This window comes from Rhinopithecus bieti, unplaced genomic scaffold (genome assembly GCF_001698545.2).
Source record: "Rhinopithecus bieti isolate Rb0 unplaced genomic scaffold, ASM169854v2 scaffold_39900, whole genome shotgun sequence".
NCBI lineage: Eukaryota > Metazoa > Chordata > Mammalia > Primates > Cercopithecidae > Rhinopithecus > Rhinopithecus bieti.
This window is the reverse complement of record NW_016816297.1, coordinates 72711-86437: the sequence shown is the minus strand read 5'-3', so window position 1 is coordinate 86437 and position 13727 is coordinate 72711. Positions and strand designations below refer to the sequence as shown.

The window sequence follows — 13727 nt, the reverse complement described above, 5'->3', positions numbered from 1 at the left end:
TCGCGTGGATATCCCCAGACCTCTCATGGAGGTCTTGAGTTACCTTTCTTTTTTTTTTTCCTTCTTTTTTTTTTTTTTTCGAGACAGACCCGTCCTCACCTCTGCTTGCCCAGGCTGGCAGTCGGCAGTGACCGGATCTGGTCCACTGCCGCTCCCGCTCCCCGGCTTCAAGCCAACTCTCTCCTGCCTCCCCTCCCCGAGCTAGCTGGGCCACCTACAAGGCATGCGCCCCCGCCTGGCTATTCTCTTCGTGTATTTCTAGTAGAGATGAGGTTTCACCATGTTGCCAGGATGGTCTTGATCTCCTGACCTTGCGACCACCCGCTCTCGGCCGCCCAAAGTGCTGGGATTACAGGCCATGAGCCCAACCACGCCGGCCAGGTTGCAGCTATTTCTGAAATCCATTAGACAAGGACCACATTCATTGGCTTCTGCTTTTGTATACCTTTGTCTATATGCCTTTCAAGTTACTCTTCTGCTTTGATAAACATGTGTATTAGTTTTCAGGCTATATAACAAATTAACACAAAATGAGGTAGCTTAAAACAGTAGGATTTATTCTTTCACAGTATGAAGGCCAAAAGTAAAAAAATCAAGCCAGTCTGTGCTCCCTCCATGGTTTTAAGCGAGATTCTTCTTTGCCTCTTCCAGCTTTTTGGTGGGATGTCAGCATTCATTGATTTTGTGGATCAATAAATCACTCTAATCTCTGCCTCCATGATCACACTACCTTCCTCCTCTTTCCATCTTCAAATCTCCCTCCACCTTTCTCTTATAAGGACACTTGTCTTCGACTTAGAGCCACTTGGATTATTCCAGAATGATATCTTCACCTGAAGATCTTTAACTTAATTACATCTGCAAAGACCCCTTTTTCCAAATAAAGGTTAATATCCATAGTTTCCTGGGAACTAGGATGTGGAGATGTGGACATATCTTTTTGGAGGCCACATTCAATCCACTGCAATATGTTTTCGGGTTAGGAAGCTATGTAGAGCAGATTTTCATAAGCAGTTATGTCAAGTATGAAGATACTGGGGCTTATTTTTTGTAATCAGTGATAATATTTTGTAGACTTTCCACTTGGAAAATAATGAAACTATTTCTAGGATGTTGACAAACACTTTCCAGATCTAAGCAAGGATTTCTCACAGCACCATCTTTCCCAAAGATAGTATGTTAGCAAATTGCAATTGCCACAACTATTTAACACTGCCTCATTAAAGGCACTTCTAAGGCCAGGCCACTGCTCCTCACGCCTGTAATCCCAGCCACTTTGAGAGGCCAAGGCGGCAGATCACTTGAGCTCAGAGTTTGAGACCAGCCTGGGGCAACCTGTCGAAATCCTGTCCTCTACAAAAATTACAAAAAAAAAAAAAAAAAATTACAAAAATTAAGCCAGGCATGGTGGTATGTGTCTGTAGTCCCAGCTACTGGGAGGCTGAGGTGGTAGGATCGCTTGAGCCCCGGAGGCAGAGGTTGGCAGGAGCCAAAATTACACCATCGCACTCCAGCCCAGGTAACATAGTGATACCCTATCTCAACAAAAATAAAATAAAATTCTGGAACAGAAGCATTAGGAGAAAAATAGTGGAAAATTGAATGAAGGTCTATACATTAATTAATAGTATTATACAGTGCTACTTTTCCTGGTTTAGGTAATTGAACTCTGGTTATATAAAGTGTAAACAATTAGAGGAAACTAGTGAAGGATATATGAAAATGTACTATTTGATAACTTTTATTTAAGTCTACAATTATTTCTAAATAAATTTAAAATGAGGTGATGCCCAAATTATTAACTATCATGGAACTTGTTGCTTAATTTAAGAATGAGTTAAGGATGTTTTATACAGCTGTTTTGAGTAACCTGTATTGTTGGATTTAAATTTAGAGAACCCAAGAAAATATTCAGGAAGGACTCCATTACCTTTATTAAATCCCAAATAAAGCTGGCTTCCTTGTCAGTACTTCAAATCTTTCCAAACAGAAGTTGAAGTTGATCTGGCCATTTAGGAAGTTAGAGATGTTTCTCTTGTTGGAAGTAGAGTGGTTGGGGATGGCCTTTTAAAAGGAGAACATTGAATGATATCAGTTGCATAGTGATGGTCTTCTCAAGATATGTGCAATATCTTTCCAGGTATTCCGGAAGGACCTCATCAGTGCCATGAAACTTCCAGATTCTCACCACATTAATCCTGATAGCTATTACCTCTTTGCTGATACATGGAAGGAAGAATGGGAAAAGGGAGTCCAGGTACCAGCCAGTCCAGACACTGTTCCACAGCCTTCTCTCAGGTATTTGCATGCTTGCACCTTTGACTTAGGGAATGAATGCTCTCATGTTTATCTGTCTGCTGCTTGGGGAGAAACTTAGAGTGGCTAATTATGCATTTATAGTACAAAGTCACATACCATCTTCACCAATTCACTCAGACCAGTAGCAGATTTTACCAGGCTATAATAGGCCAGTAGTTAAAGTCAGGCTCATGTATTTAGTGACATAGTGTGTGCCCATTATTCATAGGATAAAACCATTTGACGTCAAATCTGAAATTATGATAAAATTTTGGAGACAAGAATTTCCAACAGTCAGTAGCATTTATTAGTCTTCTGAGAGAAACAGAATTACGTAATGCCTGTCTTAGTCTGTTTACTGTTGTTATAACAATACCTAAGTCTGTATTATTTATTTATTTATTTATTTAGAGACAGAGTCTTGCTCTGTCACCCAGGCTGGAGTGCAGTGGCACCATCTTGGTTCACTGCAACCTCTGCCTCCCAGGTTCAAGAGATTCTCCTGCCTCACCCTCCCAAGTAGTTGGAATTACAGGCATGTGCCACCATGCCCAGCTAATTTTTTTGGTATTTTTTTTAGTAGAGACAGGGTTTCACCATGCTGGCCAGGCTGTTCTTGAACTCCTGACTTCATGATCTGCCTGCCTTGGCCTCCCAAAGTGCTGGGATTACAGGCGTGAGCCACCGCACCTGGCCGAGTGTGTATAAATTATAAAGAAGTATTTGACTCACAGTTCTAAAGACTGAGAAGTCCAAGGGCTTGGCAGCAGCTTCTGACAAGAGCTTTTATACTGTGCTTTTATATGTTTATATATATTATATACTTTGACACATTCAAAGTATAGAAACACCTGTGGGAAGTTATATATAAAAAACATATATATAACATATATAATATATGTTTACAATATATAATACATATAACACATAACATATTTGTATATTATATATTATATGTAACATAATATATGACATATATAACTTATATATAAACTTATGTATTATATATAACATATATTATATATAATATAGGGCCTTAAAGTAATAGTATNTTGCGCCACCACGCCTGGCTAATTTTGTGTTTTTAGTAGAGATGAGGTTTCACCATGTTGGCCAGGATGGTCTTGATCTCCTGACCTTGCGATCCACCCGCTTCGGCCGCCCAAAGTGCTGGGATTACAGGCATGAGCCACCACGCCCGGCCAGGTTTGAGTATTTCTGAATCCATAGACAAGGACCACATTTCATTGGCTTCTGCTTTTGTATACCTTTGTCTATAGCCTTCAAGTTACTCTTCTGTTTGATAAACATGTGTATTAGTTTTCTAGGGCTATAATAACAAATTAACACAAATGAGGTAGCTTAAAACAGTAGGAATTTATTCTTTCACAGTATGAAGGCCAAAAGTAAAAAATCAGCCAGTCTGTGCTCCCTCCATAGGTTTTAAGCGAGATTCTTTCTTTGCCTCTTCCAGCTTTTGGTGGATGTCAGCATTCATTGATTTGTGGATCAATAAATCACTCTAATCTCTGCCTCCATGATCACACTACCTCCTCCTCTTCCATCTCAAATCTCCCTCCACCTTTCTCTTATAAGGACACTTGTCATTCGACTTAGAGCCCACTTGGATATTCCAGAATGATATCTTCACCTGAAGATCTTAACTTAATTACATCTGCAAAGACCCTTTTTCCAAATAAGGTAATATCCATAGTTTCTGGGAACTAGGATGTGGACATATCTTTTTGGAGGCCACCATTCAATCCACTGCAATATGTTTTCGGGTTAGGAAGCTATGTAGAGCAGATTTCATAAGCAGTTATGTCAAGTATGAAGATACGGCTTATGTTTTGTAATCAGTTGATATATTTTGTAGACTTTCACTTGGAAAATAATGAAATATTTTAGGATGTTGACAAACACTTTCCAGATCTAAGGAAGGATTTCTCACAGCACCATCTTTCCCAAAGATAGTAGTTTAGCAAATTGGCAATTGCCACAACTATTTAACCACTGCCTCATTAAAGGCACTCTAAGGCCAGGCACTGTGCCTCACGCCTGTAATCCCAGCACTTTGAGAGGCCAAGGCGGGCAGATCACTTGAGCTCAGGAGTTTGAGACCAGCCTGGGCAACCTGTCGAAATCCTGCCTCTACAAAATTACAAAAATTAGCCAGGCATGGTGGTATGTGTCTGTAGTCCCAGCTACTCGGGAGGCTGAGGTGGTAGGATCGCTTGAGCCCCGGAGGCAGAGGTTGCAGTGAGCCAAAATTACACCATCGCACTCCAGCCCAGGTAACATAGTGATACCCTATCTCAAAAAAATAAAATAAAATTCTGGAACAGAAAGACATTAGGGAGAAAAATAGTGAAAATTTGAATGAAGTCTATACATTAATTAATAGTATTATAGCAGTGCTACTTTCCTGGTTTAGGTAATTGAACTCTGGTTATATAAAGTGTAAACAATTAGAGGAAACTAAGTGAAGGATATATGGAAATGTACTATTTGATAACTTTTATTTAAGTCTACAATTATTTCTAAATAAATTTAAAATGAGGTGATGCCCAAATTATTAACTATCAGTGGAACTTGTTGCTTAATTTAAGAGAGTTAAGGATTGTTTTATACAGACTGTTTTGAGTAACCTGTATTGTTGATTTAAATTTAGAGAACCCAAGAAAATAATTCAGGAAGGACTCCATTACCCTTTATTAAATCCCAAATAAGCTGGCTTCCTTGTCAGTACTTCAAATCTTTCCAAACAGAAGTTGATCTGGCCATTTAGGAAGTTAGAGATGTTTCTCTTGTTGGAAGTAGAGTGGTTGGGGATGGCCTTTTTAAAAGGAGAACATTGAATGATATCAGTTGCATAGTGATGGTCTTCTCAAGATATGTGCAATATCTTTCCAGGTATTCCGGAAGGACCTCATCAGTGCCATGAAACTTCCAGATTCTCACCACATTAATCCTGATAGCTATTACCTCTTTGCTGATACATGGAAGGAAGAATGGGAAAAGGGAGTCCAGGTACCAGCCAGTCCAGACACTGTTCCACAGCCTTCTCTCAGGTATTTGCATGCTTGCACCTTTGACTTAGGGAATGAATGCTCTCATGTTTATCTGTCTGCTGCTTGGGGAGAAACTTAGAGTGGCTAATTATGCATTTATAGTACAAAGTCACATACCATCTTCACCAATTCACTCAGACCAGTAGCAGATTTTACCAGGCTATAATAGGCCAGTAGTTAAAGTCAGGCTCATGTATTTAGTGACATAGTGTGTGCCCATTATTCATAGGATAAAACCATTTGACGTCAAATCTGAAATTATGATAAAATTTTGGAGACAAGAATTTCCAACAGTCAGTAGCATTTATTAGTCTTCTGAGAGAAACAGAATTACGTAATGCCTGTCTTAGTCTGTTTACTGTTGTTATAACAATACCTAAGTCTGTATTATTTATTTATTTATTTATTTAGAGACAGAGTCTTGCTCTGTCACCCAGGCTGGAGTGCAGTGGCACCATCTTGGTTCACTGCAACCTCTGCCTCCCAGGTTCAAGAGATTCTCCTGCCTCACCCTCCCAAGTAGTTGGAATTACAGGCATGTGCCACCATGCCCAGCTAATTTTTTTGGTATTTTTTTTAGTAGAGACAGGGTTTCACCATGCTGGCCAGGCTGTTCTTGAACTCCTGACTTCATGATCTGCCTGCCTTGGCCTCCCAAAGTGCTGGGATTACAGGCGTGAGCCACCGCACCTGGCCGAGTGTGTATAAATTATAAAGAAGTATTTGACTCACAGTTCTAAAGACTGAGAAGTCCAAGGGCTTGGCAGCAGCTTCTGACAAGAGCTTTTATACTGTGCTTTTATATGTTTATATATATTATATACTTTGACACATTCAAAGTATAGAAACACCTGTGGGAAGTTATATATAAAAAACATATATATAACATATATAATATATGTTTACAATATATAATACATATAACACATAACATATTTGTATATTATATATTATATGTAACATAATATATGACATATATAACTTATATATAAACTTATGTATTATATATAACATATATTATATATAATATAGGGCCTTAAAGTAATAGTATCTATAAATAGAGGATCAAAAACATAGAGTAATGGTACCTATAAACAGAGGGCCAAAAACATAGAGTTTGTAAAATGCATAAACCCAAATAAAAGGGGATTACTGAATGATTGAGTTGACTATAAGCACATGGCCTTCATTTACATTAGACCTGAGAAGAAAATTGAAGTAGGAGAGGGCTTTGGTTTTGTAGAAAGAGGAGAGAAGGACTTTTCTGCCAGAGGAAGTAATAAGTAATAAGTTCAGCTAAAGAGTAGCGACTGGTTTTGGAAGCCATTTTTTCTTTCTGGTCTTTGTGTTTCCAATACTTTACACAAAGGTTGGCATTAAACAAAATGTTGAGTAAAAGTTTGAGTGAATGAATGAATGAATAGAATGTAGAGTGCCAAATAAAGGGGCTAGTGGGACCTGCTGGTTACTGTGAGAAATTGTAGATCTTACTGTACACCCATCTATTTCTATTACATATTAGATTTTTTTAAGGGCAGAGATAACATCCTTGAATTCTCTGCTGCTAGTACTAGGTTTTCAAGACCTAGTCATGCTCCAGAAATGCTTGTTGGAATCATTTCTAGAAACCCAGGCTGTCCTACCCACAGAGAGGCTGCCTATGCCCTGTTAATTAAAGCTCCACAGCCTTGCTCAGCATATGTCTCAAAACTCACTGGCTCATCAGCACCATCTCCTGCCCCCTAAAAATCAGAATAGCATCATGAATGAACATAGGAGTTGAGCGTTTTTATGTCCTTGTTGTCAATATTTTTGTACAACTATAGCAGCCCTGGTGCTGAGTTGACCATCACCATTCCATTATACTCCGAGGATTATTGAGTGTGACTAACATCTTGACTTTGGTCTTGTTGGTAAGTCAGTATCAATCGTCTACTCATTGGAGGTGATTTTAATCTTTTAGACTGAGTGGAAAATGGCCCATGTACCACTTTAAAAATGTTGTCTGTTAAGTGAGCCGTGGATAAGTAGGGTAGCAAGAATGGAGCAACAGTTTAAGAACAGTAATTTATTTTCATTTTTTTAATTTTTTGAGACAGAGTCTCGCTCTATCACTCAGGCTGGAGTGCAGTGGCGTGATGTCAGCTCACTGCAACCTCCGCCTCCTGAGTTCAAGTGATTCTCGTGCCTCAGCCACCTGAGTAGCTGGGTTTACAGGCATATGCCACCATGCCCAGCTGATTTTTGTAGTTTTAGTAGAGAAGGAGTTTCACCATATTGGCCAGTCTGGTCTCAAACTCCCAGCCTCAAGTAATTTGCCCACCTCGGCCTCCCAAGTGCTAGAATTAAATGTGTGAGCCCCTGCACTCAGCCTAAGAGCAGTAATTTTAGGAACTAAAAGAGTTTAAGTTGTTTTCAAATATAGGGATGTGCGTTCCTAATTCATGTGTGGCTTCAGTGCTCTAATATTTGTTCTGAGGGCTGCAAATATTTACCATTATAAGTGCTGTGAATTGTTGGTAAATCTCTTCTGTTTCCCATAGTTCTTTGCCTATCATATGAAACTCTTAATTTTAATGGAACAACAAGGCAGACTATTAAATTATTGATCATATTGAATTCCTTAATGAAATCCTTAACTGGTTGCTCTTGGTAGGTATATCAGTTTCTGTTTTTTAGAAAATATCAATAAGACTTGTACTGTAGTATGTAGCCTTTCCTATGGAACAGTAATTCTCAAATTTTAGGGTGCATCAGAGTCATTTGGAGGGCTTGTTAGAACAGATTTCTTAACCTTACCCCCAGTTTTTGGGTTAGTAGATCTGAGGTGTGAGGTCTGAGCATTTGCATTTCTAACAACTCCCAGCGCGATACTGATGCCACTAATCTGGGGATGACACTTTGAGAACAATTTTATTATGAAATATGTTTATCTTATTTTCTGAATTTAATGGAAATCTCCATACTTTTATCATCTTCCTTGGATTTCTCTTTTGGCTTTCAATATGAGCCAGCCATATTGGAGGCTCAGCCTGTTTAGGATTTGGTTGGAGTACCTAAACTTTGTTTGAAGTACCTAATTTCCTCAACCATAGCTGCTTATCGCAGCAACCCTTAACTATCATCATTTTGCATGGGTCAAACTATGTCTTGTGATTTTACTTTCTGGATTTTGTAAGTCGCCTTAAAAATTAAATCTTTGTGATATGAAATTATATTGGAACATTAATAAATAATTTGTTTTCATGTCCTTCAACAGATTTTGAAAATCAAATGAGTTCAATTAACATTTTTAAGAACTATATAAATTCAGGCCTATTTAGCCCAATGGTATGAAGTTACTCTCAGACTTGCCTTTTAACTTGGAGCTAGTCTTAAGGTTTTTTGACCGAGCTTTCTATTTGCCATCCATATACCCCTTTCAGTGAAATATATCTTTGCCTGTTTTCTAATCCGATTCTTTGTTTTTTTTACTATCGAGTGTTGAGAATTACTTATAAATTTGAGATATGAATCCATTGTCAAACATGTGATTTACAAATATTTTCTCCCAGTCTATTTATAGATTGACTTTTCATCCTGTTAACAGGGTCATTCACAAAGTGTAAGTTTATGATTTTGATGAAGTTCGATTTATTGATTTTTTTTTTCTTTTGGATCATGCTTTTAATGTCGTGCTGTGAACTTTTCACTTAGCTCTATGTCTCAAAAATATTCTCGGCCGGGTGCAGTGGCTCACGCCTGTAATCCCAGCACTTTGGGAGGCCGAGGCGGGCAGATCACAAGGTCAGGAGATGGAGACCATCCTAGCTAACACGGTGAAACCCCGTCTCTACTAAAAAAGACAAAAAAATTACCCGGGTGTGGTGGCAGGCGCCTGTAGTCCCAGCTACTCGGGAGGCTGAGGCAGGAGAATGGCGTGAACCCAGGAAGTGGAGTTTGCAGTGAGCCGAGATCGTGCCACTGCACTCCAGCCTGCGCAACAGAGAGAGACTCCATCTCAAATATATATGTGTGTGTGTGTGTGTGTGTGTGTGTGTGTGTGTGTGTGTGTGTGTGTATGTGTGTAGGTATATTCTCCTGTTTTCTTTTAAGAGTTTTATAGTTTTACATTTAAATGCATGAACCATTTTGAATTTTGTTAAGATGGGAGGCATAGGTCAAAGTTCAAAATCAGGTAAGTTGATTCTTCCCACTTTATTTTTTTTTCAAAATTGCTGTGGCTATTCCATTTTCTTTGTCTTTCCATTCAAATTTTATAATAAGCTTTCCATATATACAAAAAATCTTGCTGGATTTTCATAAGGATTGTATTAAACCTATATCACTTGGGGAGAATTGACATCTGTACAAGTCCTGTACACATTTTGCTAAATTTATACTTAAGTGTTAAAATTTTTTGAGCAATTGTTAATGGTATTGTATTTATAATTTAGGTTTCCACATGGTCATTGCTAGTATATACAAATACAACCAATTTTTGTGTGTTGATCTTGTGTTCCTGTAACCCTGCTGAATTACTTAGTTCTGGCAGTTTTATTTAAACAAAAAAAAAAGAGATTCCTTAGGATTTTCTGTGTAAACCATCATGTCACCTGCAAATAAAGATGGTTTTCTTTCTTTCTTTCCAATCTGTTTACTTTTTATTTCTTTTCTTGCCTTATTCTAGTAGCTAAAATGTCTAGTAATATGTCAAATAGCAGTGGAGAGAGCAGACATCCTTGTCTTGTTCCCAGTCTTAGGTGGAAGGCTTTTAGTCTTTCAATATATTAAGTATGATATTAACTATAGGGTTTTTCTTTTTTTTTTTAGACGGAGTCTCACTCTGTCCCCCAGGCTGGAGTACAGTGGTGCGATCTCAGCTTACTGCAAGCTCCACCTCCTGGGTTCATGCCATTCTCCTGCCTCAGCCTCCCAAGTAGCTGGGACTACAGGCGCCCACCACCACGCCCGGCTAATTTTTTGTATTTTTAGTAGAGACGGAGTTTCACCGTGTTAGCCAGGATGGTCTCGATTTCCTGGCCTTGTGATCTGCCCGTCTCAGCCTCCCAAAGTGCTGGGATTACAGGCATGAGCCACCACGTCTGGCCACTATAGGGTTTTTCATAGATGTTCTTTGTCAAGTTGAAGAAGTTCACCTCTACTCCTAGTGTATGGTAGTTTTTTTCATAAATGGATTTTCAGTTTTGTCAACTGAAATGATCCCTATCAAATGATATGATCAGGTGATTTTTTTCTTCTTCAGCCTGTTAATGTTATAGATTACATTGATTGATTTTTTTAACATTGCACCAGCCTTGCATTGCTGGAACAAACCTGAGTATTAGTCAACTTGGGCTGCCATAACAGAATATCACAGGCTGGATGGCTTAAACAACAGAAATTTATTTCTCAATGTTCTGGAGGCTGGAAGTCCTACATCAAGGTCTTGTAGAGTTCAGTTTCTGGTAAGGGCTGTCTTCCTTGCTTGCCTCCTTCTCACTGTGTGCTCACATGGCCTTTCCCTTATGACCTTATTTAAGCTTAATTACCTCCTGTAGGTCTTGTCTCCAAATACAGTCACTTTGAGAGTGACACAATTCAGTCTATAACACCAAGTTGATCAGGGATTATATTATATTTTTATATTGCTTGATTTGATTTGCAAATATCTTGTTGGAAATTGTTATGTCTATATATTTTATGTCTTATTTTTATGTTCCCGAGGAATAGTGACCTGTAGTCTTATATAATTTATAATATAATTTATACATATATATAATGTGAGAGACAGGGTCTCGCTCTGTTGCCCAGGCTGGAGTGCAGTGGCACCATCTCAAGCCCAGTACAACCTCCACCTCCTAGGCTCAAGTGATCCTCCTGCCTCAGCTTCCTGAGTAGCTGGGATTACAAGTGTTTGTTGCCACACCCAGCTGATTTTTGTATTTTTTATAGAGACAGGGTTTCACCATGTTACCCAGGCTGGTCTCAAGCTCCTGACCTCAAGCAACCCTCCAGCATCAGCCTCCCAAAGTGCTGAGATTACAGCCATGAGCCAGTACGCCCAACCTCTCATGATGTTTATATCTGTATTGTATCAGGGTAATATTGGCCTTATAAAATTAGTTGGGAAATATTGCTTCCTTTTCCAGTTTTTGGAAGAAATGGTGTAGAACTAGAGTTAATTCTTATTAAAATGTTTGATAGAATTCTCCAATGAAACACTCCGGACCTAGAGGCTTCTCTTTGGGGATTTGCTTAACTATAACTATAAATTTGAGTTGTTGTTGTTGTTGTTGTTGTTTGTTTGTTTGTTTGAGGCCTTGCTCTGTCACCCAGGCTGCAGTGAAATGGCACAATCACAGTTCACTGCAGCCTCAACCTCCTAAGTCCAAGCAGTCTTCCCACCTCAGCCTCCCAAGAGCTGGGACCACAGGCCTGTGCCACCATACGCAGCTAATATTTTTAGAATTTTTTGTAGAGACGAAGTCTTCCTGTGTTGGCCAGCCTGGTCTGAAACTCCTGGGCTCAAGTGATCCTCCCACCTCAGCCTACCAAAATGTTGGGATTACTGGCGTGAGCCACTGCACGTGGCAAATTTGAGTCCTTTAATAGATCATTTGAATAGCTCTGTAACTATTTCAAATTGGGTGACTTTGGGTAGTTTGTAGTTTAAGGTACAGGTTTGTTTCATCTAAGTTGTTGAATTTACCTGTATAAAATGGTTCATAGTATTCCCTGTGTTGCTTTCATTTTAAAATTCAATCTTGGCTAGACTTCTACTTCCAAAAAGATGGAGTAGGTGTGCTTTTCCCTATGCCTCCCACTAAGTACAATTAAAAACCCTGAGCATTTTATATAACACAAACGTAAGACTTTGAAAGATCAGAAGAAAGCAGAACAGCTAGAGTCCTTGAGACTTGAGGAATAACCCAGTTTTATGTTCCCTGGGATTTCTTTTTGCTCCCAGCATTGGTGCTGGAGAATCTAGCAACCCAGAAGCATAAACCAGCAAAAGCAAAAAACAAAACTAAGAAAAGCCTGTCCTCTCTAGCCAAATGACCAGGAAAGGGACAGCCTATCAGATGGGAAACCTTTATTTTTTTATTTTATTATTATTATTTTTTTGAGACTCAGTCTCTGTCACCCAGGCTGGAGTGCAGTGGTGCCATCTCTGCTTACTGCAACTTTCACTTCCCTGGTTCAAGTGATTCTCCTGCCTCAGCCTCCCAAGTAGCTGGGATTGCAGGTGCACACCACCACACCCAGCTAATTTTTGTATTTTTGGTAGAGGTGGGGTTTCACCATGTTGGCTGGGCTGGTCTCAAACTCCTGACCTCAAGTGATCCACCCACTTTGGCCTCCCAAAGTGCTGGGATTACAGGCATGAATCACTGTGCCTGGCCAACATGGAAAACTTTTAGACAGAAAACTCTTCTCCAGTCAAACACCACAGAAAAATACTTTGGGCCACCCCAACCTTCTCTAGCAAAGATGGAGTAGGGAGCCTAGACAGCAATGGTGTACCACATCTAGGGTTGTGTTAGAGGAAACTGAGTGGACAGTCAGGATTTTCACCTCTGTTCAGCAGTGTCAGTGGAGGCCATGCAGGAAACAATAGCAAGGCATTCTTACCAATCCCAGCAATGGAGGTGTCCGTGGAAGCCTAGTGGGGAGCTGAAGCTCTCAGCCCCACGTAACAGTAACAGGGATGTTGACACAGGCCAAATGGTGACACAGGCCAAATGGTGAACTAGGTCTTATACAACCACCTGGTGGTAACAAGGCATTGCCCCCAACCCTGATCTCCAGCCAGATAGTGTCATAGGAAGCCAACCAAAATCAAAGGTTTGCATAAGATCCAGAGTCTCATAATACCCCAGATGTCTAGGTTTCAGTAAAAAAATTACTCATCAAGAATCAGGAAGATCTTAACCTGACCAAAAATGGATGCCGACACCAAGATGCCAGATATTAGAATAGTTTAACAAAGATTTTAAAACAGCCAACATAAAAATGCTTCAGTGAACAGTTGTGAACATACTTGAAACAAGTTAAAAAAAAAAATAGTATCCCTCTTTCATTCCTATTATTGGCAATTTTTGTCTTACCTTTTTTTCTTGCTATGGGTTGGTCAGTTATCTTGATTATTTCACAGAACACTTTTTATTTTTCTGTTTTGTTTTTAGAGACAGGGTCTTACTCTGTCACTCAGGCTGGAGTACAGTGGCATGATCACAGCTCACTACAGCCTGGACCTTTTGGGCTCAAGTGATCCTCCTGCCTCAGCCTCCTAAGTAGCTGGGACTACAGGTGCATGCCACCATGCCAGGCTAATTTTTGTTTTTTGGTTTGTTTTTTTTTTTTTTTTTTTTTTTT

General features: G+C 39.4%; 1 protein-coding gene across 1 annotated transcript in view; it reads left to right on the top strand.

Moving 5' to 3' along the window:
* The window catches only part of JADE3 (jade family PHD finger 3), a 159788-nt gene that overhangs the window by 85644 nt on the left and 60417 nt on the right, over positions 1-13727 (top strand). Inside the window, exon 5 of the mRNA XM_017854805.1 lies at positions 2141-2298. Within this exon, the coding sequence (XP_017710294.1) occupies positions 2141-2298 (158 nt within the window). The remainder of the gene's footprint in view (positions 1-2140; positions 2299-13727) is intronic.